This window comes from Hydra viridissima, unplaced genomic scaffold, assembly GCF_058129835.1.
Source record: "Hydra viridissima isolate aposymbiotic clone 2 unplaced genomic scaffold, HvirCarnegie_v1 scaffold_9, whole genome shotgun sequence".
Lineage (NCBI taxonomy): Eukaryota > Metazoa > Cnidaria > Hydrozoa > Anthoathecata > Hydridae > Hydra > Hydra viridissima.
Window position 1 is genome coordinate 359,963 of NW_028324308.1, and position 27,486 is coordinate 387,448.

At 32.0% G+C, this 27,486-nt stretch overlaps 2 protein-coding genes, 1 long non-coding RNA gene and 1 pseudogene across 9 annotated transcripts; 3 read left to right on the forward strand and 1 right to left on the reverse strand.

The window, feature by feature from the left end:
• Nucleotides 1–31: 31 nt before the first annotated feature.
• LOC149883488 (eukaryotic translation initiation factor 4 gamma 2-like) lies at nt 32–27,319 on the forward strand. Of its 6 annotated transcripts, none has more exons than XR_016455637.1 (7): nt 32–229; nt 318–524; nt 1,456–1,597; nt 1,729–1,817; nt 2,045–2,157; nt 2,273–2,443; nt 2,765–3,368. XR_016455637.1 is itself a non-coding variant. In XM_090097725.1 (7 exons), exons 1-6 carry the CDS (start codon nt 137–139, stop codon nt 2,438–2,440), a joined length of 822 nt encoding a protein of 273 aa, XP_089953851.1. In that variant the 5' UTR covers nt 32–136; the 3' UTR covers nt 2,441–2,443; nt 27,186–27,319. The 6 variants fall into 6 exon arrangements, 4 of the variants coding, with proteins under 4 accessions (XP_089953851.1, XP_089953852.1, XP_089953848.1 ...); XM_090097725.1 differs by lacking the exon at nt 2,765–3,368 and adding an exon at nt 27,186–27,319 and having other exon boundaries at nt 2,035–2,157; XM_090097726.1 differs by lacking the exon at nt 2,765–3,368 and adding an exon at nt 4,857–5,038 and having other exon boundaries at nt 2,035–2,157.
• LOC149883489 (uncharacterized) lies at nt 6,469–12,295 on the forward strand. Of its 2 annotated transcripts, none has more exons than XM_090097728.1 (3): nt 6,469–6,589; nt 7,046–7,447; nt 11,708–12,295. In XM_090097728.1, exons 2-3 carry the CDS (start codon nt 7,112–7,114, stop codon nt 11,747–11,749), a joined length of 378 nt encoding a protein of 125 aa, XP_089953854.1. In that variant the 5' UTR covers nt 6,469–6,589; nt 7,046–7,111; the 3' UTR covers nt 11,750–12,295. The 2 variants fall into 2 exon arrangements, with proteins under 2 accessions (XP_089953854.1, XP_089953855.1); XM_090097729.1 differs by lacking the exon at nt 11,708–12,295 and adding an exon at nt 7,592–9,320.
• Nucleotides 8,037–9,037, forward strand: LOC149883490 (uncharacterized; annotated as a pseudogene).
• LOC149883491 (uncharacterized) lies at nt 16,398–17,101 on the reverse strand. Its single transcript, XR_016455638.1, has 3 exons — nt 17,035–17,101; nt 16,631–16,673; nt 16,398–16,471 (listed from the first exon to the last, which is right to left on the reverse strand). It is a non-coding gene; the product is annotated as an uncharacterized LOC149883491 (long non-coding RNA).
• Nucleotides 27,320–27,486: the final 167 nt, after the last annotated feature.

Below are 27,486 nucleotides of genomic sequence, written 5' to 3' on the forward strand. Positions count from 1 at the left end.
AAGTATGTTTTTAAGATTATAAATATATATTTTTAAGTATATGTTTTCAACAAATAAATATGTATATTTTAGCATTATAAATATGTTTATTTAATAATATAAATATACATCAAATTACACCAGTGCAAGTTGAACAATGAATTCAATTTCGGGTTCAACAATTGCATTATGGTTTCGTCGATCACAATTGTCTACAGTAGGAATAAGCGAAGAAGAATTGGAGATGCAGGTTTATGATTAATTAAAAAGTTTTGAGTTTCCATTTTTGTGTGAAAATTTCCATCATTAAAATTATTATTATTATCTTTTTTTTTAAGGATTTAACTTGCAAAATACGTTTTGCTTTGAACAGAATAACTCCAGAGAATTATAAACTAATTGTTGCAGTGATAGTATCGCTTCCTATCAATAGCAGTATTAAAGTAACAAAGTTTTCCTTTATGATTTTTGAGAGAGCCATTATTGAGCCATTGTATTGTGAACTGTATGCAAAGTTATGTCGCAGTCTAATTGAAGAGGATACGGTAAATATTGTTTTTGCTTGTTGAAATTAAGGAATTAAATAAAGCTAGGCATTTGGAATGAAACTAATGGAATTCTGAATAAAGGATATTCCACCACTGATTACATCAACCTGAAAAGAAAATGAACCTTTAGGTCATCGCATTCTGCCTCTAATTCAACCTGATAAAACTAAAGAAATCCTTTTTCCCACGAACCCACCTAACAGAGGCGTCACTATGAAAAAGTGACCACTCATTAGATACCTCAGAAAAAAAAATGTATCACCAAAAGTTAAATCAACGTTTGTATCATCAGAAATGTCTTTAACTTAAGTTTTCTTTTTGTTTCTCTCAATCATAAAAGAAATGTATAGGTCTAAGATTCGTGTAAAGCCATACTTTGAGAAGAAAGCTGATACAGAGTCAGGGTTTGTGTTCTTTTTTTTTTATACTTAACTTTTTAATAGGAGCGGAAAGAATGATTTTTATAAATATTTCTTTTTAACCAAAATTAATAACTGTATTAATTTTAATGTAGAAAGTTCTGTTTCTTTTCAAAATCTTGAAAAAATTGAGGTTCGTTTTTGAATTCAATATGGAAATTAAACAAAGGAATTAATTCAAACTTTCATGTTTCAACTTCACAAATCAACTAAAATGATTATTAAATGTTGAATAGCTTTTGAAAAAAGCTGGGAAAAAAATTTATATCTTTAAAAGATACCAGGAAAAATGAATTGTTTCGACAAATGCCGCATGTTCCGAAAGGCTTCTTAAAAGACTAATCTTAATGGGGCTGGGATTCACTTTCATTTTTTCGAAATATTGTAATAAATCTGGTGTTTTTCGGAATTTTCAAAACTTAATGTTGTATATACTTTTTTGAATTTTTCCCTTTTTTAGGTATTCTAAAAGATGTTTTTTTTTGTTTTGTTTTTTAATGCTATTATAGTTCGAGGAAGTTAGAGGAACCGCACTCCCATCAATACTTAAAAGTAGCTTGATAAATCATTGCGTACAAGAGTTTGAACGGCTATTATTACCTAAATCCCATCAAGTTCATCTGTACGAAGAACAAAATAATCCATCTGTTTGTAAGAGCATTTCTGATCGTTTTAAAGTAGTAAACGCAATGGCGTGGCAGAATTCTCCTGCAGTGGTGTGATATATTAATGTTATTGTTGATCGCAGTACGGGGGTTTGAATTTTTAAAGTTTCTTTATAGCACTTCAGGAGTTAAACTACTCCGAGATGATGAAACGTCGGAAATTATTTGGTTGCATGCAATTTATCGGAGAGTTGTTCAATCTTGAAGTTAGTAGTTTCGTTTATATGTTTTGAGGTTTTTTCTAATATTTGGAGTGGAAAACCTTGATGGGAGTTTTTGCACTCCAAATATTATTTATTTATAGTTTGTAATCAAGTTTTAATACATGTCTTATGTCGTAGATGTATGTCCCTTTTAGTTGAAAAAATAATGATAATGATAAACACTAAGCATATAAAACTTAAAATAAACAATATTTACCAGTTGATTTCAGAATCCGTTATCTATGAAGTTGCTGACAAGTTAATTGCTTCTTCTTGGGGCATAGATTTCTTGTGCAAACTATTTCAAACAGTTGGCGGGAAACTTGACCAATCTGATGCAAAAGTAAGATTTAGTTAGACCAATCGTCACAATTCAATCCAGCGAGGTTAAAAAATGATTGCTGCGCGTAACTAAAAATCGATCAGCATAAAGTGATTTTGTTTTTTGTTTACATTAGCTGCGTCTGGATCAGTACATAGAATCTATGGAGCAGCTTTTAAACAATCCTAAAGATCTCCTTCCTTCGAGATTAAAGTTTGCCTTCATGGATTTAGTAGAGCTGCGCCAAAAAAATTGGATTTCCACGAAAATTCTTGAAAAGCCAAAGCCACTTGCTGAACTTTAAAAAGTAAAAAAAGCGAAATTTTTTTATTATAAAAAGCAAGTTTTACTCATTAACTTGCTCATGAATTGCTAATGATTTGGTTTTATTCTTAAGAGTAAATATTATGTGACGATGTCTTAATCTGTTTGCAATATATTTATTTATGAAATTTTAACATTGTATTGTTGTTGGGTTAATGCCCGATCATCACATATTTCGAGTTAGCCTCGTGCCCTGAATTTTCGTTTTTCGAGTCAGACCTCGTGCTATGTTTACTTTCGTTTTTCGAGTCAGACCTCGTGCTTTGTTTACTTTAGTTTTTCGAATCAGACCTCGCCAAAGTAGCAAAAATTTTCTTTTTTTCCTTTAGCATTTCAAATTTTGAGCTCAATGACTAAAGTTTACGTTCATAGAGCTTACTCCATGTGCAGTGAATCACACATTCAAAATGATATAACTTTTCTAATTCAAATATTCAATGAAAATGGTTTCGACAAAAGCCGATTGGTAAGTATTGCAAAGCAAGTTAGTAAAAAACGGTTCATAAAGAACAATAAAAGACAATCCGAGTATGATGCCCTCCATACAGTATCATCAACGTGGATACCATCATTGTTCCCAAAATTAAAGAAAATATCTAGAAAAGTTGGATATGGAGTAGTTTTAAGTCAAATCCTTATTTAAGATCATTGTTAATATGTAAAAATACATCTAAATTTTCACGCAACAGCCAACGTGAAACTTATTTAATTGAATACAGCTGCTTAAAAAAATACGTTGGTGGAACCAAGGACGTATTAATGGATGGACGTTCAACGCATTGTTATAGATCAGAGGTGCCGTCAATTTCTATGATGTAGTTTAAAGGTCGAATAAGAGATTTTTAGTGTTCTTTTCAGTCTACTCTCAGAACATGCTTCCCACTTTAAGGCTTAAATCATAGAGTAGTTCTTACTTTTTTCGGAAATGTCGAACTTATTTGCCTCGCTTTTTTTTTTCTCTTAAATTTGTATTTGTTTTTTTTTTCGCGAACGTCCTAGTTATAAATTTTCTTATTTTCGAACCTAAATCGCATTTTGTCTAAAGGTATTATAACTAAAAGCATCTTAAAGTCATGTAAAGCTACTTTAACTTATAATGATCTTATTATTTTTATTATTGTTGTTGTTACTAATAGTAACAACATGATAATAAAAATAAAACCATACCTTTCGCTGCATATTCTTGAGCCTTCTACAAGGAATATTTAAAACATTTATGTAGAAAGTGTGACTGCATAATAAAATAGGATAGTCACTATCAGTTAAAACCTGTTGTTATCTTTAAACAAGCAACTCTTAGTTTTTAAAAGCTGGATATAAACTCAGACAATCAAAAAGTTCATCCTGAAAATTGATGCAAATCATGTTGTATGGTCTTATGCAGGTTAGATTTAAAATCAAAAAAAGGCTTTGAAGCTGAGAGAAATGATAAATTCTTCACTTTTTCTGAACACACAGAAACCTGTTATGTATGTAACACACTTACAAGAGTTGGAAGAAATAAAAAAAAAGTACATGTGATAAGTATTCATCAACAGTTTAAAGTATTTGCAGCAAAACATGGTTTTGACTGCAATGAAAAGAACAAAAATCATTTTGTAATAGTTAAAATCAATAGTTATCGCCAATCAAATGGCATGTGGAGACTAATTATTTTAAATCGTGAAGTGCCATTATCCAATAATGTTAACAAATCTCTTCCAGATCAACTAAATCTTCAATCTGCTAATATTATATTCTCCAACATTTCATGCATAAACATCTGCAAATGTAATAGTGACTTCCACAATCTTTTTTTCTAATCAGAAATAAATTTTCTGATTTTAAAAATTTCCGAAACACATCAAATAGGATGTTGGAATAATTGAAACGAAAGAAGGCAATACGGTTGAAAACTTTAAAGATATTAGACATAAATATTGTTTATTAATATGTCAAAAAGTCTGTTGTGATTTTAGTACCATCTACCGTACTAACTTGCGTGTAATGGAATCCAGGTTAAAGAGTAACGAAAGTCAATCATCTATTACCTTTAACCGGCCATTTTTTGACTGTGCACATTTTCTTACACCAGTATATGTAATAAATGTAATAAAGACAACTTGCATTCTTCTATATGGAAGTTCAATAGTAAATTACAACAATTTACAGTTGTGAATAATTTCTAAAATCAAAATTAAGAATTATTACAATATTTTCATAATCTGGGAGTATTTGCAAATATAAAATAGCACCAGTTTAGACTTTAAGTTCCACAACATGCGAGTATAAACACTTCTTTAGTACCTATGTAACATTTCTTTTCATGCTTTTTAAAATTCGATTCTCAAAGATATATATTGCGACATTTCGGACAGGTAAATTCAGTTATTAAGCGTTCTTCTGTTTTTTTTTAGCATTTTGGTTTCTTCTTCTGCAATCAGGTTCTCTGTAGGAATTGCTGGTGGTATGAGCTCCAATTCAAAATCCTCTGATAACAAGTCCGCTAACTCTTCAAGATCTATCTCAATAAAATCATCCAGAACTATTTCAATTTCGTTATCAATATTTTCAAGCAAAAAAGAATAATCTTCTTGAATAATAGCAAAGTTTTCTGTCATACTCATTTTATGTATCGCTGCTCAGAAAAATACCTTTAAAAATATTTTTATTGGATAGACGAGACCATCTTTTTGCGACGTCAAAAAAAAGTAAAAATACTCCCCGGTTTCCCAATTATCACCTGTTGTTTCGCTTTTGTTATCTAAACAATACCGTAACACGCATATCTTTTTTATGAAACAATGCGTTTGAACGTCGATCTATTAATGCGTCCTTGACGAAACCAAGTTATAAATTATTCTTTCCATTTGCGGACCACTGGTGTTTTTAAGCTTAACTGTCGTCTCGATATAATCCAAAATCAACAAGTAACAGCTTAACTGTCGTCTCGATATAATCCAAAATCAACATTGTTATAATGTAGCGATAGTGGGAAAAGTAAGAAAATACTAACAAGTTCACAAAATTGCGCCGTCGAAAGCACCCGTTATTACGTCAAACAGACTGCTTTTTTTTTCATTATTGAATAGCTAAGACTTGTTTGCGTGTTAAGTAATTAGTTTTTTCCTTATTACTAATTGCTATGCGTTGCTCGGCGCAGCTAAATGCGTTGTTTAGAAGTTTTTCATTAGTTAGTAGGTAGAAATCATTGATGTCAAAGCAAAGAAACTTATAAAGGTGTTTTTCAATAATTCTCTTAAACCAATCAGTAACATTTTGAGCGCATTTCCATTGGTTGAGAGCAACTATTGTTTGATATCAGAGTTTATTTTTGATAATACTTTTACTGATTTCATCCAATTTCACTTTTCGCAGGATTTAGTAATCGGACTGTTGGGTTGTTTATAAAGTTCTCTTTTTGGTCTTTCTGAGTTGAAAAACAGTTGATGTTCCATTTAGTTCAATTCTGTTAAAAACCTCGTGGTTATTTAAAAATTTTTTACTTTCCATATTTACTTGCTCATTTATTTTCAGACTGCTTTTTTGTATGACGATGTTATAGCACTTGTTAGAAGATTATTGCATTCGTATTTAGACAAATCCTTTGCAATAGCAATGCCTTATAAGAAACACAGTAGGCATGTTGGCCCTATGGGTAGAATGGCCCTTTTGAGTTAGTTCTCTGACTATGCGGTTCGGCAAGCTAGGAATGAAGGGGAAGGTTGGCAGCACTCCTCCCCTCATTCCTCAGATGTATCACAGATGTCTGAGCAGAGTTGCCTGCGTTGTGTCTTTTTATCGATTTTTGATAAGTTGAAGTATATTTGGAACAGTTTGCTTGATGTGTTTGTGTTCAAGTCTGAGGATTATTTTAGTATACAATGTTACACAGTATCTGTTGATGGATTAAGAAAAAAATAATTTTTACTCTAAACATGGAGATGGGGCAGGTTGACCCAGCACAAACGAGGCACGTTGGCCATGTGGGCTAACGTACCCCGTTTACGCATGAGCATTTTTAATTCATGTTAAATTGCTTTTGATGAAAAAAAGTGCTGGTGATTTTTATTGAAAATCTAATTTTATTGAGATTTTTAGCCAGTTTCAAAACATAATAGCTAAGAATTAAGCCTATTAAATCATATAGGTATTTAATAATTTTGTTAGAGTTTCATACTATGTAGGTAATATGTAAATTTATGTAAGAATGTAATAACAGTAAGTAAATTTGTTTTCGTAGTATTCAAAAAGATTAAATATGTAAATTTAATATGTAATATTAGTAAGAAAATAATACATATTAAAAAAGTAAACATGCAATATAGTACCTAATTGTAAGTTTCAACACACATCAGTTATAAACCAGCTTTAAAATATGTTAGGGAAGAATTATCCTAATAAATAAATGAGCATTTAATAATTTTGTTAGCGCAATTAAGGTTTCATTGTGTGTAAGTAATGAAAAGTAATAACTATTTACTATATATCATATATATATATATATATATATATATATATATATATATATATATATATATATATATATATATATATATATATATTCAAAGTATAATGTAACATTATACTTTGAATATATTTTTAGATCTACATAGAAATGGTACGAAACTATGTTTGCAAGTCAGAATGAGGAAAAGTGTTGCAAGAGACAATGTTACTTGCAATTATACAAGTTACAGAATATAAAAGATCAATAAGAAAAGTTAGTACAGAGTTCAAAAAACCATGGAAGATTTTAGGAAGGTATTTCATTAAGTACAATGGATTACCTTCTGCTAGTAATGCTTCAGTTCAAACTGAGGTGATTCATGAGAACTCAGTAATTCCTTCATTTTCTGATAATAAAAATGAATGCCAGACTGTTGCTACTGTTGAAACGCCTGAGCCTAATGAAGTTAATGAAGTAACGACTACACCAAGAAATCTACAACCTCCTAAATCAAACAGAAAACCTTGGAACAAGTTTAGCTACACAAAAATATTTCAGGTATAATAATTTTTGTGTTTAATAACTGATTTGAATTTAATAGTTTGTTTCTATAACATGAGACCCATGCACACATTGTTCAATGTAAAACACAACTGTAATAGTTAAAAAGAATGTTTACGCAATGTTAGATTTGCTTTTCAGGTATTTGAGCCTGAGTAGTAAAACTTGCTTGACCAATACCTTATGAAAGCAAGTGACATACTACGGTCTTTCTCCTAAGGAGGTCAGACGATTTGAATATACATATTCTCTTGCCTGCAGCAGAAAAATTCCCCAATCATAGACAGAGTTAAAAATTGCAGGGTGAGATTGGTTTGCAGGATTCTTGAATAGACATCCAAAACTTTCTATTCGTTCTCCTCAAGCAACAAGTTTAGCCCGCTGCACTAGCTTTAATCAGCACTATGTTAAATTGTTTTTTGACAACTTAAGTAATATTTTGACAAGGTTGAAATTGACCCCGGCAGACGTTGAATATTAATGAGACCTGAATCAAACTGTGCAACAACCAGCCTATATTGTCGCTCGCAGAGGCTTTCCCCAGATAGGTTGAGTAGCATCTGCTGAAAGAAGAGCATTAGTGACTATGGCTTTGGCAGTAAATGCGATTGGCAATAGTGTGCCCCCATATTTTATCTTTCCGAGAATTAACTTTAAGTCCCACTTTATTTGTAATGGACCAGTAGGGTGTGATGGATCAGCCCATTTCTCAGGCTGGATGACAGAGAAAAACTTTTTTAAGCATCTCAAACATTTTGCCACTCACACACGATGCTCAAACAACCGTCCTTGTCTAGTTTTGATTTACCACAGCTCTCATCTTGATACACCAGTTCTTGATTTTTCAAAGAAAATGGGATCACACTTTTATCCTTTCCAGCACACTGTAGCCATAAGCTACAGCCATTAAAAAAAGAAGTGTTAATGGTCCTTTTAAAAAATTCTTTAACTCAGCGTGTAATGCGTGGATAACTGTAAACAAACGATGTATGACTATCTATGACGTACTTGGTATAGTAAGAACAGCACTTCCTAATGCCACAACTCCTAGGAACATAATGAGTGCCTTCAAAGTAATGGGAGTTTATCCATTTAACAGAGATGTTTTTTCAGAAAGTGACTTTATACCATTGTATATATCAGATAGACCAGATCCTGATGTTGATTTCTCCACTGCAGATTACAATACTTCCTAACAAACAAATCTAAATAAACCGATTGCCTCTCTGTCTACTTCAAACGAAGAAAATTTTCCAGATTTAAATGAAATACCAGGTGCCACTCCTAACCCATTATTTTCAGCATCTCCTGAAAAAGTAAGGCCTTTTGAAAAAGCTAAGCCTAGAAAACAGAATAAATAGGTCTAAAAATCGGAAACAAGTTTCTGCTATACTATCTGATATCCCTGTTAAAAAAGCCTTAGAACATGAACAGATGATATCAAAAGAAAAGAAAGGGCTTTGAAGCAAAAAAATAAAACACATACTAAAAAACTATTCTCTATTCTTCAAAGTAGGTGATCCAACTAGTTCTAAAACCAGTAAGATTCAATCTTGTCAAACTAAGAGAAAGAAACCAAACAAGAAAGATGAGGAAGATGAAATTGAAGATGAGAACAAAGATGCTTTGTGTCTTAATGTCTCAAACCGTTATCAAACAGTCTTCCAGTTACAGAGTGGATTTAGTGTTCAATCTGCCATCAGTGGGCACATATGACTTTCGTAGAAAAAAAATTAAAGGGTCTATTTTATGTTTTTACTGTAATAATCTTTTAGTCCCATTAGATGAAGACAGTGACTAATTTGTGATCAAATATTGTAATGTATGTAACCATATTAAGTTCTATGATAAAATAACGATTGTTCATTTATATATAATTGTTTTCACTGAATGCAGCTTTCTTAACTCAAATTTAACTAGAAATTATTTTGAGGGCCGATCTACCCCAACCCATAGGCCAACTTACCTCAACCCATAGGCCAACTTACCCCAAGTAAGAGGCACATTGGCCCAAGGAACATCACTTTAAATAAAGCATTTTAAAATTATTCACAAGCTTTTAATTATACATTTTTTTATTGTATAGAGTTTTAGCAACCATCTCGCATAAAGAAACAAAATAAAACACGAAATGCGAAAAAGTTAGGAATCAAAAAAAAAAAAAAACCGGGCCAACGTACCCCAGTCTACCCTATACCAAGCTATTGTCACCCCAAATAAACCAGAAACTAAAGAAAAAACCTATTGCGTCATCAGCAAAACATTCTTCAAATTAAGACACGCCTACCACTTAACATCTTAATTTTAAAAAGCATAAGAACGACACTGAACTATCTAAAGAGGTATGGAAACTATCTATAGAGGTATAGAAAATAAAAGAAGGAAATTTTGCACCTGGTGTTAAATAGAGAATTTTAAAGCTCTACAAATCGTACTACCCGGCCACGAAAAATTGCATGCTATGGTTGTATGAAAAATGCATATAACTAGTCATAAACCTTGGTTAACGAAGGCATTAAGTTGTTTAATCAACTCAATAACATTTAAAAATAGACTTCATAAAAAATATTTGAAATCAAAAAACTTTAGAATGATAAATTTACTTTTTATAAAGTTTAAACAATATCGTAAAAGCAATCTTTTGAAGTTTAGCAAAAAGGAATACAACACAAATTTTTTTAGTCAAAATATCAATACTTTAAAAAAAACTTGGAGAGGTATAAAGAGTTGACAAATGTAAAGACAAAAGTTACTCCACGACAATCATACTGCCCAATTTCTCTTCTTTTTATTTTAAGCAAAATCTTTGAAAAAGTATAATAATTTATACGACTTTTTAAACCAAAATCAACGCTTATATAAAAAATTTTGATACTGTATCAAACCTTAACTATTGTAGTGTACTCCTCATACCCTAGTAATTTTTTAAATCATACCTTTCCGATCGTCAACAATTTGTTACATTAGATGGCACCTTCTCAGACATTAAAAGCATTTGCGTTTGTAACCCTCAGGAATCCATATTAGGTCCTCTTCTCTTTATTATCTATATCTATGATCTTAATCTTTCTATCAAACATTCAAACACATAGCATTTTGATGATGATGCTAATCTTCAATTAATGACAAACTCTCTTTAGAAACTAAATAAATATACTAACAAGGATGTGGCAATTCTTGTTCAATGGCTTAGAGCAAATAAAATCTCATTGAATATTAAAAAAAAAACAGAAACAGTAATATTTAAAACGCAATAAACTAATTTTTCTGAAAAAACTAACGAGAGTTAACCAAATTACTTGAACTTTAGAATAGGTAACCATTCAAAACACATATAAATGACCTTACTCTCAAATCAAGCCGTTCTAACGGCATGTTAGCAATAATTCGGCACTGCTTCGTTAAGTTTGAAACGTTACTTTGAACATTTCAAACTTAACGAAACGTTAGTTTGAAGATCATTCTCATATAGACATGGAAAGCATTAATTATGTCATTTTATTCTACAATAATGACATAGATGCTGGACTAATAAATGAATGTACACAATTTAGGGAATATCTTCAAATTAAAAATAAAGAAAAACAAACAAAATGTTCCAGTATGCTTAAATTAATATACGAGAGAAATTTGATAGATGTTTTTCTAAATTTATATACCGCATTAAAGATATTTCTAACTTTACCAATAACCAGTTGTGAGGCCGAAAGAGCATTTTCAAAATTAACATTTATTAAAAATAAATATCGCACCACAATGCTGGAAGTCAGACTTAATTATCTTCAATTTTGTCAATTGAAAATGACTTAACAAAAGTAGTATCTTATGATGAAGTAATAAGAGAATTTGCAAATAAAAAATGCCGCAAACAAAAAATTTAAATTTTATTATGTTTATTGTTATTTTTATGAATTAAAATGAATTTATAGTTTTTCCAAAGTTTATTTGTGTTTCATTACGTTTTACTTATATTTTGGTAATAAGCTTTTGGGCCCAAAAATTCACTTAGCTTTAGGCCCCACATATGGTTAATCCGCATCTGGGCAGAGTTTAAAAAATTACTAACGTAGTTGTTAAATCTGGAAAACTGGAGATCTAATTGAGCTCCACTATCGTAACTATGAGTTCCTTCACAAGTTGCTTGTTTTAAAGAGTAGAAGAGTGACAAAGCTAATGATAATCAATTTGTATTGTAGCTTTTTTTGTAAACTTTATAACGATAAGTTGAAAATCCTCTACTTCTACCTGATTTTGTAGGAAAAGGACCATTCGACTCGCATGGTCCGTGTTTGGCTATGACGTACTTCAAACTGTCATCTGCAATCGCAATAGAGTAAAGACCTCTGGCGAGTACAGATTATTAATATGAAATCCAGCAGTATCGATAATAGACATTCATTAAGTTTTGATGCTGAAGAGTTAAAGTATGTGTTCAATTTAGGTACGTTAGCAAGGGTTGCCTTTTTCTTTTCAAAATTTAAATTAATATTTGACTGTCACTCTGATATGTTCTCTTCGACATATAACATACTTACCTATATTATGACATAAAAATGAAATCTAAACGGCACGGTAATTCTGTAACACTACGCACACTTAGAAAAAAATGATAACAAAAGCAGTGATACATTTAGGCTAAATGATTTAGCTTGAAGTTGTCAAGCTAAATGTATCATTTTTTAAAATCTTTTTTTATTCAAATATAATAGCTGCAATAGTCAAGTTGACAAATTAGTGTAAATAAAAACAAACGTTAAATTAACTTTTATTCACATAAATGTTTTTAATAATAACGATGTAAAGAACTATGTTATACATTATTTAAATCAGACTTTAAAAAACCAATCTTGTTTTGTTTCTGTTGACAATTAAAGAATGAAGTACAGCACGTTTAATGATCAATATGATTTCATTTTCTTAAATATAAAGGTTAAAATCGCTCCCGCTTAGCAGTCCATCGAAATGTATATTTAGTTCATTTCGGTGTTATTTAAAATTAACTTTCATATTATTCAATATACAGTTAACAATTGACAATTCCATAGGAAATAAGTAGTTAGAAATAAAAAACAAATATAAAGGAAAATTCAGCGTGGATATTTTATTTATTTATCATAACACACAGGTGCCTTTAATATTAGATAAGAATAGATTAACTTCCGTTTTGCTGTTAAATAGAGTAAAGGGACTTTGAGTGTATACTAAAAAACAAAAATATGATGACCGTTGGGGGTCCCAAAACGTAGGGGGTACGGGTTCGTTGAACCTTCTGAACTCCCTTTTGCTACACCACTGTGACCAGCTAATAAGTTATTAACCCTAAAAAGCTTGAAAAATAAAATAAATCTGCTGAGAATCTGATGAGAACTGGCATATCTGGTTGGTTACACATTATCCTCAGTATATTAATCAATGAATGCTTAAGAATCTTATTCATAGTTATAGAAAATTAGGAAAACTGTCTGAGGAACAAAAACTATGAAATTAAGATACTAAAAATCTCCGGAGAAAATTTTTTTACAGAGTTGATCAAGTAGAGTACAACCAGGGAACTGATGACGCAATTTCATTGCTTACCAAACCCTATCAGAAGCTTGTGGCTACAAGCGCCGGCTTAAAGAGGCAGCGCTGTATAGATAACTCACTACGGTTAGGATAAAGCTAAAAAGAACTCTTTACGGTTGGAGATTTCTTTCTCTCTTACTTGAAAAAGATTTAGAGTGAGTAAGGCGCACCTCACCTTACCATCCTCATCACATGTACTTTATATTTGAAATTTTATACGTTGTTTAACACTTTTTATCTTTCATTTAAGTTGTGCTTCTTTTTATCCTTTTTTGTTTTTGCCTAAAAAACGAATTAAAAACCCGTCCGTCAGGAACACATGGGATTTAACTTAAGTAAACGAAAATTTCATGTCTAAAACTTTCCACCTTAATAACACAAGCTTCATATCTAAAATCTTCGTATCGAAAGCCTATATACAGTTGGTATATTTTGGTAAAATCTGGCACATTTTACACCGCTGATGCAAACTACTCTGGAGCCTACTTGACTTCAGCGAAAAGTGCTGACTGCGGTAGAAGCCCCGTTATGTTTCTTCTACGTAGTCCACTGTTATATGGTAAAAAAGGTTTTATACAATTATTATATTTGTAGCTCTGAAAGTGTAAGGAGATGATTAAAAAAGTGCTTTAGTGTATGGTGGAACAATTCAATCTTAGAACCAAAATTCTATAGAAGGTTAAGCTGCTCTATTTGTACTCTTCAAACAAATAAACACCCAGAGGGTTATGCAAAAGATTCACACGAGAATGTAAAATCTGATGCGGCAAACCTAAGATTAGTGTACCTAAAAATACACCCGCGAGATACAGATTCAGTATCCTAAACATAGATGACATAACTTCGTTCAGAACTGTCTCTTACTTGATGATATTTGATTTATTGTATTGTGATCAACATTTTTGTAAAGCGCATAGTTATACTTTTAAATTTTAAAAGTGCTATTCTGACAACACTTGATACAAATTAAATCTTCTTGTCTTAATGTTCTCAAGCATCCTGGCCCGACGGTCTGTTTGTTTACGAGCGTAATTCACTTACTATTATTACCGCCTTTTGGTCCTTGAAGATTCCATAAAGTAAACTATGATGCGTTATTTGTATTCTGAGTGAGCCACTGTTGGCAAAAATTAATTATTGATGAAAAACATCTAAGATTAGTGTACCATAAAGTAACAACCGAGAAATGCTGATTTAGTTGTTCTCAAGCATCCACGTGATTTATTTGTATCCTAAACATACATCATTAAGTTCATTCAGAACTCAAAATTTCATTTATTAATTAGTAAACATCACCTATGTAAAGCGCATAATTAGACTTTTTATGTTTCAAAAGCGCTTTTTTTATAAAATTTGAGGTTACAAATTCATTCTAGTTGTCTTAACCCTTTCTTGTCCACGAGAACAATATCAATACTTTACGTAAAATATCGCACTTTAAAATATCACACTTTGCGTAGAATCTCCTTCCACCAAGACATTACGTCACTTCATATCAAAGAAAAAAAAAATGTTTCATGCATTTATTTCTTTTCATTTGTTTTCAATTCTATTTTACATTGAAATTTTATAAAAGTTTGATTGAGTTCATAAATAGTAAAGTTACACGTATGGGTCCGGTAAACAATGAAGAGTTAATATTCTTAACCATCATAACAAGACGGTTTTGTTGCTTAAGAGCGAAACTCACTTTGTATTGTTGCCGCAATTTCGGTCATTGAAGACTCAAATTTTCGGTGCTTGAAGACTTTATAACATCAAATAATAAAAAAAAAAAAGAACTTTCAAAAATTAAAAACCAAATTATGCACTTAACAAAAAAGCTGTTTACCACCATATAGATCAAATGCTATCAAGTAAGGGTTCAAATATTATCACTGAGTAATCTTCAAAGCATTATTTTTACATTTAAGTACGCAACCAAAGACTCCAGATAAAAAAAACTAACTTTTAAGCGATTTAGATTGATGTATTATAGTTAAGAAACCAATGCTGGTCCACGGTTGAAAAGAGTGGAAATTATTCACGCCAGATCAGAAATTCGTAGAAATCGTAACCTCAGATGATTTAAATATTTAGCTATAAAGACCTAGGTGCAAACAGCATGTAAGAAAAACTTCGAGGAAAATCTAAGTGTAATTAGAAAATAACAAGTAACGTTTAAAACTAGAAGCGAGTTACGAGAACAAAACATTAACAGAAGCAAGTCTTCTAATATTGATAACGACAGCTGTATTGATGCTAAAAAGCAGTTACTAGCATTAAAAATAGGAGAAGCATCTAGAGCTGTCAGTGGCCGTTTCATAGCTTTCACATTAACGCCAACAACTGACAACTTTCTTTTTTTTTTTTTACTCTACTAACTGTTACTCAACAATACGTCACATAATTTTTACTTTTATCTTGTCTCTCAAAACTCATCGAATGGGGAAAGTTTCTAACCTTCTAAAGAAGACCGGCTTCGATAAATCACTGTTATTTCAAAAGTCCCAAGCTGTGTGTTTAAACTCACGAGCAATAAAATTTTCATCAAGTGTAAAAACGTGAGGTTGCTTTTTCAATATTTACGCTTAAAAATGCTTAAAATGTTTTTCTGTTTTATTTCGAATGCAAGATAGTTAGGTTGCCGGTAGAAAAAACAACGTTTGTAAATTCAAACTATTATATTAAAAGATGCTAAAGTACGTTACAAACTACACACAAAACGCCTGAAACACGGCCTCCGCGAATGCTGATCTTCAACAGACTACGCTTCTCCTATTCAAAACAAAACAGTAGCAATGCTTCTTCTCTCTTCAGCCAGCTGATGAGGTTAAAGCATCACATTGATCTTTAAAAGATATATGGGTTGGTTTACTTCCCATAACCACCACCTCCGTATCGTCCTCCGTAGCCCCCACCGTACCGTCCTCCGTAACCACCGCCGTATCGTCCTCCGTAGCCGCCGTATCCTGGATCACTCATCTTGCTCGTGTTTGATTCATCGTTTTCCTAAATTGAGAAACGACACGACCGAGTTAAAACTTCTTTAGGCTGCGGTTCATTCGCCGAGCAAAACTCTTTCCTCGGCGAGTAAACAGCAGCCATCTTCAATCGTTTAAAGAAACTTCTTTTCGCAAAAGTGTCAGCGATTGCAGCTGAAACAAAGTGCTATGCGCTCGCAAATGCGTTAAGATAAAAGCTAGAGACAAAAGAATGAGTTTACTTACGTCTTGATAAAACTTGCCTCCATATCTGTCTTTGTATCTAAATGAAATGTCAAGTTTTAAATGAAAGCAAGAGTAGTTTGTACAAAAAATAAAACGCAAGTTCCCAATGAGCTTACGTTTCCCTTTTGCCGTAGCCTCTTCCGCCCCCGTAGCCTCTTCCGCCTCCGTAGCCCCTTCCGCCTCCGTAGCCCCTTCCGCCTCCGTAGCCTGGATCACTCATGCTGTTCGTAACTAATCCTTCGTTTTCCTAAATTTAAAAACAAACGCTCAGAGTCTTTTTTTTTATTAAACTTTGCCCGAAGCATTGCTCTAAAAAGAAAAATACGCTGCTTCACACCATTTGCACGGTTTGAAACACGAACAACACCGCATTTCGTTCAAAGTTGAAAAAAGAGTATCGAACTACCTCTTTGTTATATCCGTCTTTGTTATAACCACTGTTCGTTGTTCTAAAAAAGAAAACGTTTGCAAAATACAATGGTCGGACGACACTATGCAAAAGAAAAGCAACCCGCGTTGCTTAGCTTTAAGGCTAAACTGAGGTTTAGCCTTAATGCCCATTGGCAAAGCATTTTTCATCTAGACAACTGCACGCAACACAGTTGGAAGTTTCACAAAAGTTTACTAAAAAAAATGCACGATGAAAGTTTATTGTTGAAGCAACAACAGTTTGGCTTCTACGTTGGCTGGTTCCCTTTTGTTTAATGTCCTCTTGTTAAGAATCGTGAGCGAGTGAAATATCGGTGACATATCAACCATGGTCAAGTTTGACGCCACGTCGTACAGGCACAAGAACAGTAATGCACTTACTCAGTATCGGCGGCAAGATTGTCTTTTGCGAGCCCATTCGGAGCAGCTTCATTGAGCTAAATAAAAAAGGCACAAAGGATTTAAAAGTTTTTCTCAGCCCATGCACCAGCCATGCTTTTAAAAAATGGCTAACACAAACTGAAAGTACTCACAAACAGCTGAATCGAAGCAACGATCAAAATTAGAACTCCTACTCGACCCATTATTTGTCACGTCTTTCTTTCTTCGAAATGAAAAGAAAGGCCCTTCTCATCTTTTTATACGCTGCGCAAATTTATCTAATTGCCAGAAAATGGGTCGAAAGTAATTATCGAAGCGTTATTTTTTTAATTTGTCACCAGCGGACAACCTCGTGTTGTGCAAGAAAAAATGATTAGCGTGGTTCAATGTTTCTTTTAATTATACCTTTTGTTTGTTGATGACGTCCTTTTTACGGTTCTAGAAGTTAGTTTGAAGACGCTCCCGTTTTTGATTGTGAGTTTCGTTTACTGCTCGCGCAACTGATAAAAGGGCAGCATTAACGGATTCTTTATCTTTATCTTTATTTATTCAATTGCGGGAGCGGTATTCTGCTGAAGGATATATTCATGGCTAGTTAAATATCAAAGCTTGACCGTAACAAAGTTAGCAACTAAGAATTTTCGTTTCTTAATGTTTCATGACTTACTTAGAATTTTAAATAAATTTTATAAAGTTAATCATAAGTTTGTATCAGGGATTACATTATTAATATGCAACCCGCGTAGAGGAACTCACACATGCATGCAGTCCTCGACCATAAAAGTTCCTCAGGGTATTCGTAAACCTGTGGTACCTATCATCGTTTTACTGAGCGCAAAAGTTAATTGCAATTATATTTTTGAGCCAAAAAATATAAGCTCGCTGAACCACATATTAATGTTTGAGTAAAATTTGAAAAATTCTAGAACCGTAAAAAGGACGTCATCAACAAACAAAAGGTATAATTAAAAGAAACATTGAACCACGCTAATCATTTTTTCTTGCACAACACGAGGTTGTCCGCTGGTGACAAATTAAAAAAATAACGCTTCGATAATTACTTTCGACCCATTTTCTGGCAATTAGATAAATTTGCGCAGCGTATAAAAAGATGAGAAGGGCCTTTCTTTTCATTTCGAAGAAAGAAAGACGTGACAAATAATGGGTCGAGTAGGAGTTCTAATTTTGATCGTTGCTTCGATTCAGCTGTTTGTGAGTACTTTCAGTTTGTGTTAGCCATTTTTTAAAAGCATGGCTGGTGCATGGGCTGAGAAAAACTTTTAAATCCTTTGTGCCTTTTTTATTTAGCTCAATGAAGCTGCTCCGAATGGGCTCGCAAAAGACAATCTTGCCGCCGATACTGAGTAAGTGCATTACTGTTCTTGTGCCTGTACGACGTGGCGTCAAACTTGACCATGGTTGATATGTCACCGATATTTCACTCGCTCACGATTCTTAACAAGAGGACATTAAACAAAAGGGAACCAGCCAACGTAGAAGCCAAACTGTTGTTGCTTCAACAATAAACTTTCATCGTGCATTTTTTTTAGTAAACTTTTGTGAAACTTCCAACTGTGTTGCGTGCAGTTGTCTAGATGAAAAATGCTTTGCCAATGGGCATTAAGGCTAAACCTCAGTTTAGCCTTAAAGCTAAGCAACGCGGGTTGCTTTTCTTTTGCATAGTGTCGTCCGACCATTGTATTTTGCAAACGTTTTCTTTTTTAGAACAACGAACAGTGGTTATAACAAAGACGGATATAACAAAGAGGTAGTTCGATACTCTTTTTTCAACTTTGAACGAAATGCGGTGTTGTTCGTGTTTCAAACCGTGCAAATGGTGTGAAGCAGCGTATTTTTCTTTTTAGAGCAATGCTTCGGGCAAAGTTTAATAAAAAAAAAGACTCTGAGCGTTTGTTTTTAAATTTATGAAAACGAAGGATTAGTTACGAACAGCATGAGTGATCCAGGCTACGGAGGCGGAAGGGGCTACGGAGGCGGAAGGGGCTACGGAGGCGGAAGAGGCTACGGGGGCGGAAGAGGCTACGGCAAAAGGGAAACGTAAGCTCATTGGGAACTTGCGTTTTATTTTTTGTACAAACTACTCTTGCTTTCATTTAAAACTTGACATTTCATTTAGATACAAAGACAGATATGGAGGCAAGTTTTATCAAGACGTAAGTAAACTCATTCTTTTGTCTCTAGCTTTTATCTTAACGCATTTGCGAGCGCATAGCACTTTGTTTCAGCTGCAATCGCTGACACTTTTGCGAAAAGAAGTTTCTTTAAACGATTGAAGATGGCTGCTGTTTACTCGCCGAGGAAAGAGTTTTGCTCGGCGAATGAACCGCAGCCTAAAGAAGTTTTAACTCGGTCGTGTCGTTTCTCAATTTAGGAAAACGATGAATCAAACACGAGCAAGATGAGTGATCCAGGATACGGCGGCTACGGAGGACGATACGGCGGTGGTTACGGAGGACGGTACGGTGGGGGCTACGGAGGACGATACGGAGGTGGTGGTTATGGGAAGTAAACCAACCCATATATCTTTTAAAGATCAATGTGATGCTTTAACCTCATCAGCTGGCTGAAGAGAGAAGAAGCATTGCTACTGTTTTGTTTTGAATAGGAGAAGCGTAGTCTGTTGAAGATCAGCATTCGCGGAGGCCGTGTTTCAGGCGTTTTGTGTGTAGTTTGTAACGTACTTTAGCATCTTTTAATATAATAGTTTGAATTTACAAACGTTGTTTTTTCTACCGGCAACCTAACTATCTTGCATTCGAAATAAAACAGAAAAACATTTTAAGCATTTTTAAGCGTAAATATTGAAAAAGCAACCTCACGTTTTTACACTTGATGAAAATTTTATTGCTCGTGAGTTTAAACACACAGCTTGGGACTTTTGAAATAACAGTGATTTATCGAAGCCGGTCTTCTTTAGAAGGTTAGAAACTTTCCCCATTCGATGAGTTTTGAGAGACAAGATAAAAGTAAAAATTATGTGACGTATTGTTGAGTAACAGTTAGTAGAGTAAAAAAAAAAAAAGAAAGTTGTCAGTTGTTGGCGTTAATGTGAAAGCTATGAAACGGCCACTGACAGCTCTAGATGCTTCTCCTATTTTTAATGCTAGTAACTGCTTTTTAGCATCAATACAGCTGTCGTTATCAATATTAGAAGACTTGCTTCTGTTAATGTTTTGTTCTCGTAACTCGCTTCTAGTTTTAAACGTTACTTGTTATTTTCTAATTACACTTAGATTTTCCTCGAAGTTTTTCTTACATGCTGTTTGCACCTAGGTCTTTATAGCTAAATATTTAAATCATCTGAGGTTACGATTTCTACGAATTTCTGATCTGGCGTGAATAATTTCCACTCTTTTCAACCGTGGACCAGCATTGGTTTCTTAACTATAATACATCAATCTAAATCGCTTAAAAGTTAGTTTTTTTTATCTGGAGTCTTTGGTTGCGTACTTAAATGTAAAAATAATGCTTTGAAGATTACTCAGTGATAATATTTGAACCCTTACTTGATAGCATTTGATCTATATGGTGGTAAACAGCTTTTTTGTTAAGTGCATAATTTGGTTTTTAATTTTTGAAAGTTCTTTTTTTTTTTTATTATTTGATGTTATAAAGTCTTCAAGCACCGAAAATTTGAGTCTTCAATGACCGAAATTGCGGCAACAATACAAAGTGAGTTTCGCTCTTAAGCAACAAAACCGTCTTGTTATGATGGTTAAGAATATTAACTCTTCATTGTTTACCGGACCCATACGTGTAACTTTACTATTTATGAACTCAATCAAACTTTTATAAAATTTCAATGTAAAATAGAATTGAAAACAAATGAAAAGAAATAAATGCATGAAACATTTTTTTTTTCTTTGATATGAAGTGACGTAATGTCTTGGTGGAAGGAGATTCTACGCAAAGTGTGATATTTTAAAGTGCGATATTTTACGTAAAGTATTGATATTGTTCTCGTGGACAAGAAAGGGTTAAGACAACTAGAATGAATTTGTAACCTCAAATTTTATAAAAAAAGCGCTTTTGAAACATAAAAAGTCTAATTATGCGCTTTACATAGGTGATGTTTACTAATTAATAAATGAAATTTTGAGTTCTGAATGAACTTAATGATGTATGTTTAGGATACAAATAAATCACGTGGATGCTTGAGAACAACTAAATCAGCATTTCTCGGTTGTTACTTTATGGTACACTAATCTTAGATGTTTTTCATCAATAATTAATTTTTGCCAACAGTGGCTTGTTGTTTCTAAGAAAGCTAAAACTTTGATCCATCCATGCAAACCATCCCACCTTATGTCATATATAGTGTCTATAATTACCGCTTGTATTATAAGAGAAAACAGACATTTTAGTTTAATTCTGAACATAAGTAGCCTTAGATTGTATTTATGTATTGCTGTATATGCGTTGTTGCTTTTCTTCAATGATTTTTTTATGTAAAGTAAAGGTTTGGTTGTTTAGTTTAAGTTTGTTTCCTCTATAGTTTCGTTAGGTAGGAATATCTCTAGTAGTAACTTGTGGTTTAAGAATAAAACTCTACATCAGATCAGGTGTACATTTTATGTCAAAGTTCAGGATGAAAGTAAAGAATCCAATACTGACAACGAGTTATTTGTGGGTTTTGAGAAATTTCAATTTACCTTGAATGCTGCTAAATAGATTTTGTACTTTAATTGTAATTACTTTTTGACGGAAAAGGAAAACTCTGATTTTTTTTGGCAAGATGAACAATTTATCAACAAACTGCAATTTAACCGTTGCCAGCACAACGATCTGGACAGAAGTTTCCGTGTTGTGATTGATGAAAAAGTTGCTGGTAGCACTAAGTCGCTGAACATTTAATATCCATTTGTGTCTAAATTTTTAAAGAAGTATGAGGAACTTAAAGTAGAATTTGTGATTGGTATAGAGCAAATTCAAGATAATCCAAAAGGAAAGGTGAACTTGATAAACCAAGCTGGAGAGATGACAAGAAATTTTCGAATCTTCAATAACAAGTGTTTAGATTCTTAGAGGGAAACGGACATTTCTGAAGGATTAATTTTTAGAAAATTTCTAACATCGGTCATGCAAGGTGGGATTCAAGAGCCATTCTCATGCCTCGCATTCGTTCTCATGCCTACGAGTTTGGAGAAGGTATGCAGACTCGTTTAAAAATAAAATAAAACTTTAAAAAATGGAAAAAGTTTTATTCTGGAATGTTTCACTACTTTCGGATCCATTGAATCATCTCTCTAGTTTCGGAGCGCACCTTTGAATCATCTCTCTAGTTTCGAGGCATTCTGAGCGTGTTTGTGCATTCATGATCTTGTTGTCAGGTTTAGTTTGCTTGGAAAAACATTCTTGCAATGAACGCGTCTTGTAATAATGGCTAACACTGTCATAAATCTCGATAGATTTTTCTCGTCTCGGTAGTTTATACAAAACCAATTTTAGGTGCAGCAGTTTATCGTTGCATTCAGCAGTTTTTCGCTACATTATCGTTGCATTATCGTTGCATTATCGTTGCATTATCGTTGCACTATCGTTGCATTATCGTTGCATTATCGTTGCATTATATTATACTTGTTTTTTGTTGTTTTTTTTATTTCAGGGCGATTAAATGTCTCAGAGGCTCATTTTCATCTTCTACCCGTTAAATTGTCACCTAAGTAATGCTAATAACTTAAAGGTTTTAAAAATTTTTTTCTTTCTTTTAAAAGAGTTTTCTTTTTCAATTTGAATTACCTCACGTCTTTTGAGATTGCTTCAATGAGAATTTGTTAATTTTCTGTCTTCCGCCGGCGACGTTTTTTTTGATAAAAAAAAACATTTTATTAATTGATTTTGAAACTTTCTTGGTAAAATTCTGATTTAAATTGATTACGTCAGTTAATTCGTTTAACTTGGCCTAAAGTTGGATCATGCTTTAAAAAGGTGGGTCATACATACTTTCTTGCGTTTTTAAAACCTTCCTTTCACTCCAACTGATCATACTTCATGTGGTTGGAAAATAATTCATTAAAATAGCATTTAGGTGTAATCATAAAGGTGTAGAGAGTATACTTCATAAAGGTGTATCATAAATATCTTTATGAATACTTATTTTTATTCTTTTGTAAATGAATCTTAAATCTTAAAGTCTCGTCTTTCGCTGATGAAAAGCTGATTTAAAATTAATAACGCAAAATGATCATAATTTTTTCAAAAATGATCTTTCATCATTTTTAGAACTTAAATATTCTTTAAAAAACTGAACGCTTTTGAGAAAGTTAAACTTGGTTTTAAGGGGAGAGAATCCAAAAGTTTAGCAAATTTAAAAAATGGGGAAAGTAGTTTAAATAGTCTGATAATGTGACTGCACTACGGGCGATCAGGCTGATTCTCGATCCTTCTTCTTCGTTGTTCATTTAACTTCTGAGCGAATTGTTACCATCGTGTTGCTTTTTGCTAAATTTACTCCTATTTTGTTTTAAACGATCTCTTGACTATGTTATGATTGTGTAAATGATGCTTTTAGAACATTCAATTAATTTAATACCTACTCTTTATGGATTAAAGTTACCATCGAAACATCAAAGTAACCATCGAATCCATCATGCTCAAAAAGTTATCGAGAGTAAACAACTTACACGATGTCTTTATTCGTGCCATCACAGAGTTCAATCAACTCATCAATTCAATTAGGACAGCGAAAAAATGTCAGAATAAAATGGTCATGGGTTATCGAGACATGAAAATTTGAAAAAAACGTCAGAATAAAATAGTTATGGATCATCGAGACATGAAAATTTGAAAAAAATATTAGAATAAAATGGTTATGGTTTATTGTGACATGAAAATTTGACAAGAATGTATAACTCTTTTTAATAAGCGGCACCATTAACGAAGATGCATTAGAAGAACTTATGAAAAATACTGATGAAATTAGAAGAAGACTTTGTTTCTAATGATGTTGAATAGAGAATAATGTTGAGGCTATTCTTTAACTATTAGAATTGAATGACCATAGGGGAGAGGGGGGACCATTGGTAAGGGTAAGCATTAGTGCACAGGCAAATATTCAGCTGTTTTAAATCAATTTCAACTTTTAAATGCAGATACCAAATCTTGTTTATAATCACTTCTTCCACAGAAAATATTGTTAGGTTTTGAGCATTTGTTACAAAATAAACGAAAGGCAACTTTACAGTTGCCTTTCGTTTATTTTGCCGCTAGGTTGATTTTTTTCACGTTTAACTGTGTATGTTGAGTTCGCTACTCTTTAGAGTTTGTTTTTTTTTATTGTTTTAATTTATTCAAAATTAAGTTTAAACCTAAAACTCAAAAAAAAAAAAAAAAAAAATTAAAAAGTAAAAAGTTTTTTAAAAAATATGTCATTTTGAAGCACTCACTCGTAAAGGGAGAAGATTAGTACATTGAAATCGGGAAGCATTGGTACTGAATCGGGAACATTGGTACTTTTAATATCTGTTCTGCAGATTACATATATACTTGATACAGTGTGGTAAAATATATTTTTTACCATTTGGTTCTTATTCTCAAACGCTTTGCTAATGCTTTCAAACAGTTTGCACTATGCACCTGTGCAATTTATATATAAATGTTTAGATACTAGTTATTTAAAAAAATTATCTATATGTTTCTTGATATGTTATAAATTATTTTGTTGGTTTTAAAATCTGTTTGATTTTTCATTCAAGTTGCACTTTTTTTTGAAATTTCTTACTGTAATAATGTAAACACGTTATGTAACAATGCTCCCCATGTATGGAGCATAGGTACCCAAAACTATGTTTAGAAAATTCAAAATACTTTTAATTTCTTTTAAATCGACAAATAATTCGGCCATATTGAAAAATTGGTAGCGAAATGTTGAACAATGTTTATTAACAACCACAAAAATTCCGAAAATTACGAAAAAATAATGGAAACACTTTTGTCCGCCTACTGTTTAAAAAACATGCCCATAGTTGTCCCCTTAGTCCGACATTAAACAAAAAAAAAAAAAATTCTGTACTAGAGAATTCACCGAAGTTCGTATTTTAGAAAATTGATAGTAAAATTTAAGTTTTAAACCATTATAAGAGCAAAAATTTTCAAACTAGTTTTAGTTGGTTGGGAATATATTCTATTACATCTAATCCCAACTCGACTCGCAATGGTTTTTTTCAGAATATTTTGTTAATTTGTTTTTACCTGTGTTACTCTGAACTGTTAGTTTGAAATTACGTTATTATATTACAGAATAATTCCAAAATATTAGATTTGAGAATGTATATTTATATGTGTGTGTGTGTGTGTGTGTGTGTGTGTGTGTGTGTGTGTGTGTGTGTGTGTGTGTGTGTGTGTGTTCCAGTCACCTATTTGATCCAAAATCTTATTTTCAAACTCCTTAACCAATTTTATGTTTAGTTTTAAGTAAGTGTTAAAAATATTTTCAGGTACAACTTTTTTTTCAGATATTGTTTGCATGTGGTGGCTAATAGTTCGAAGTTCTGTGCAAAGATATTCTCCATATGTTATACTTCCATTTGCTTTTGTAGTTGGCTCCATTGGTTATGTAGCAGAATACTATATTACTGACAGAACACGTGGAATGAAGCAATTGCCTAGTGCAATTGAGCAACGTCAAGCTAGAAAACTTTTAGAACTCAACTCTGATAATGATGTTTCCTTAAAGCAATTATTACCAAAAACTATTCTCAATAACAATTTGAGTAATCCAGATATATACAACTAGTTCATTCATGTCTATTTATACTCCATAAAATGTTTTTATGATAACTTTTTTTTTTTTTCTTTCTTAACTAAATGTAATCACATTTTTACTAACACATGAAAAGTTTACTTCTACTTTAACTTGTTTTCATCATCTTCATATATATATATATATATATATATATATATATATATATATATATATATATATATATATATATATATATATATATATATATATTAATTTTTCAGAGAGTGTATTATTTGTGGAGCCTTAGCTAATGTGGAGATCTTTGAAATTATTGTGCTTCTAATTACTTGTGAAAAATATTCAGATGATGTTTTTAGTTGAATTATTCTTTGATGTGAAAAGAGAATCATTTCAAAAAATAAAAATTCAAAACATGTTTCTAAAAAAAGAGTTACTTTTCAAAGCGAAAACTTTCTTTTATAAATGCAATCAATCAAAAAGATAAGGAACAAAAAAATTGAAGCTGACTGGTTTTTACAGGAAAATTAAGTCTAAGGTTTCCATAAAGAAACTTATTTCTTAGAATTACTGCTGTGTAATGTCTTCATGATGTCTTGATGATTTTTGTTGAAGGTTTTTTCAAGTGAGCTTGATGGTATTAGTTTGCTATCTTAACAAAAATTAAGGAAACTTGATAATTTTGTTTTTGAAGTTTTAAGTATTGACAAAATGAAAAAAGGGAAAGAATACAAAATATCATAAAAGTTTGTGGGGAGGTATTTTATTTCTATATGTATGAAATACTATAAATAGCTTATAGGTCTTAGATATGATTTTAAAAATAATTGGGCATTATCCTTAGTCTTGCTAAATGTTGTAAAAAAAAAGAAGTATTATTTTATTATCATTTATTAGTTTATTCTGCACATTCCCTTCAAGCAGAGCAAAGTTCAGTTGGTTCAAAACTATAAAACTTTAGTGTTAAATATTGCCTAAGATTAATAGTTCTTTTGATATTTTCTAAGATCATTAAAGATCAAAAATAAATTTTTTGTAAGGTAAGAAAACATTATGGCAAGTTTAAAGTCAATCTGATTGCTCAAGCTGATGCTGTTTCCATTTTTTGAAAAACATTGTATCTAAGCCTAAATTGTTTTCCTAAGTAACAGAAAAATGATAACTTGTATTTTATTGCTAAAGCAAAGAAACTGTTAAATGAAGTAGATATAGGCTCTTCCGAAGTTTTTAGATTGCAATGAACATCTGGAATTGAAAAAATTATCAAAGTTCTGAATGTGTAAATCATTGCTTAGAAAGGGCAATCAACAAATCATATACAAATAAGAAAAGAACATGTTTTCTTTACAAACTTTTATAAAAGTAAATCTGCAATTGAAAGTTTTACTTGCAAGTATTTTGTAAATGATTAACTGTTAAATGAGTGAAGAAATGATTAAAAGTTAATTTTTTTTTTGAAATTTGATACTGCTTATAATTTGAAATGTTTTTGTATTTGTTTTAGAAATTAGGCAGTTTGTAATGTCCTTTACAAGTTTTTAGAAGCATGTTTTTAAAAAAAAATCCTATATTTTTATTAAGGCTCCCACATATGCTTTAAGATCAAGGAAAATGGTAAAAATTTTCCTTGATCTTAAAGCATATGTGGGAAAAATAAAAATTTTAACTCCTATTTGACCTCTCTGTGGGAACATTTAGATTAATCAAAAAGAAAAAAAAATTCTTCATAT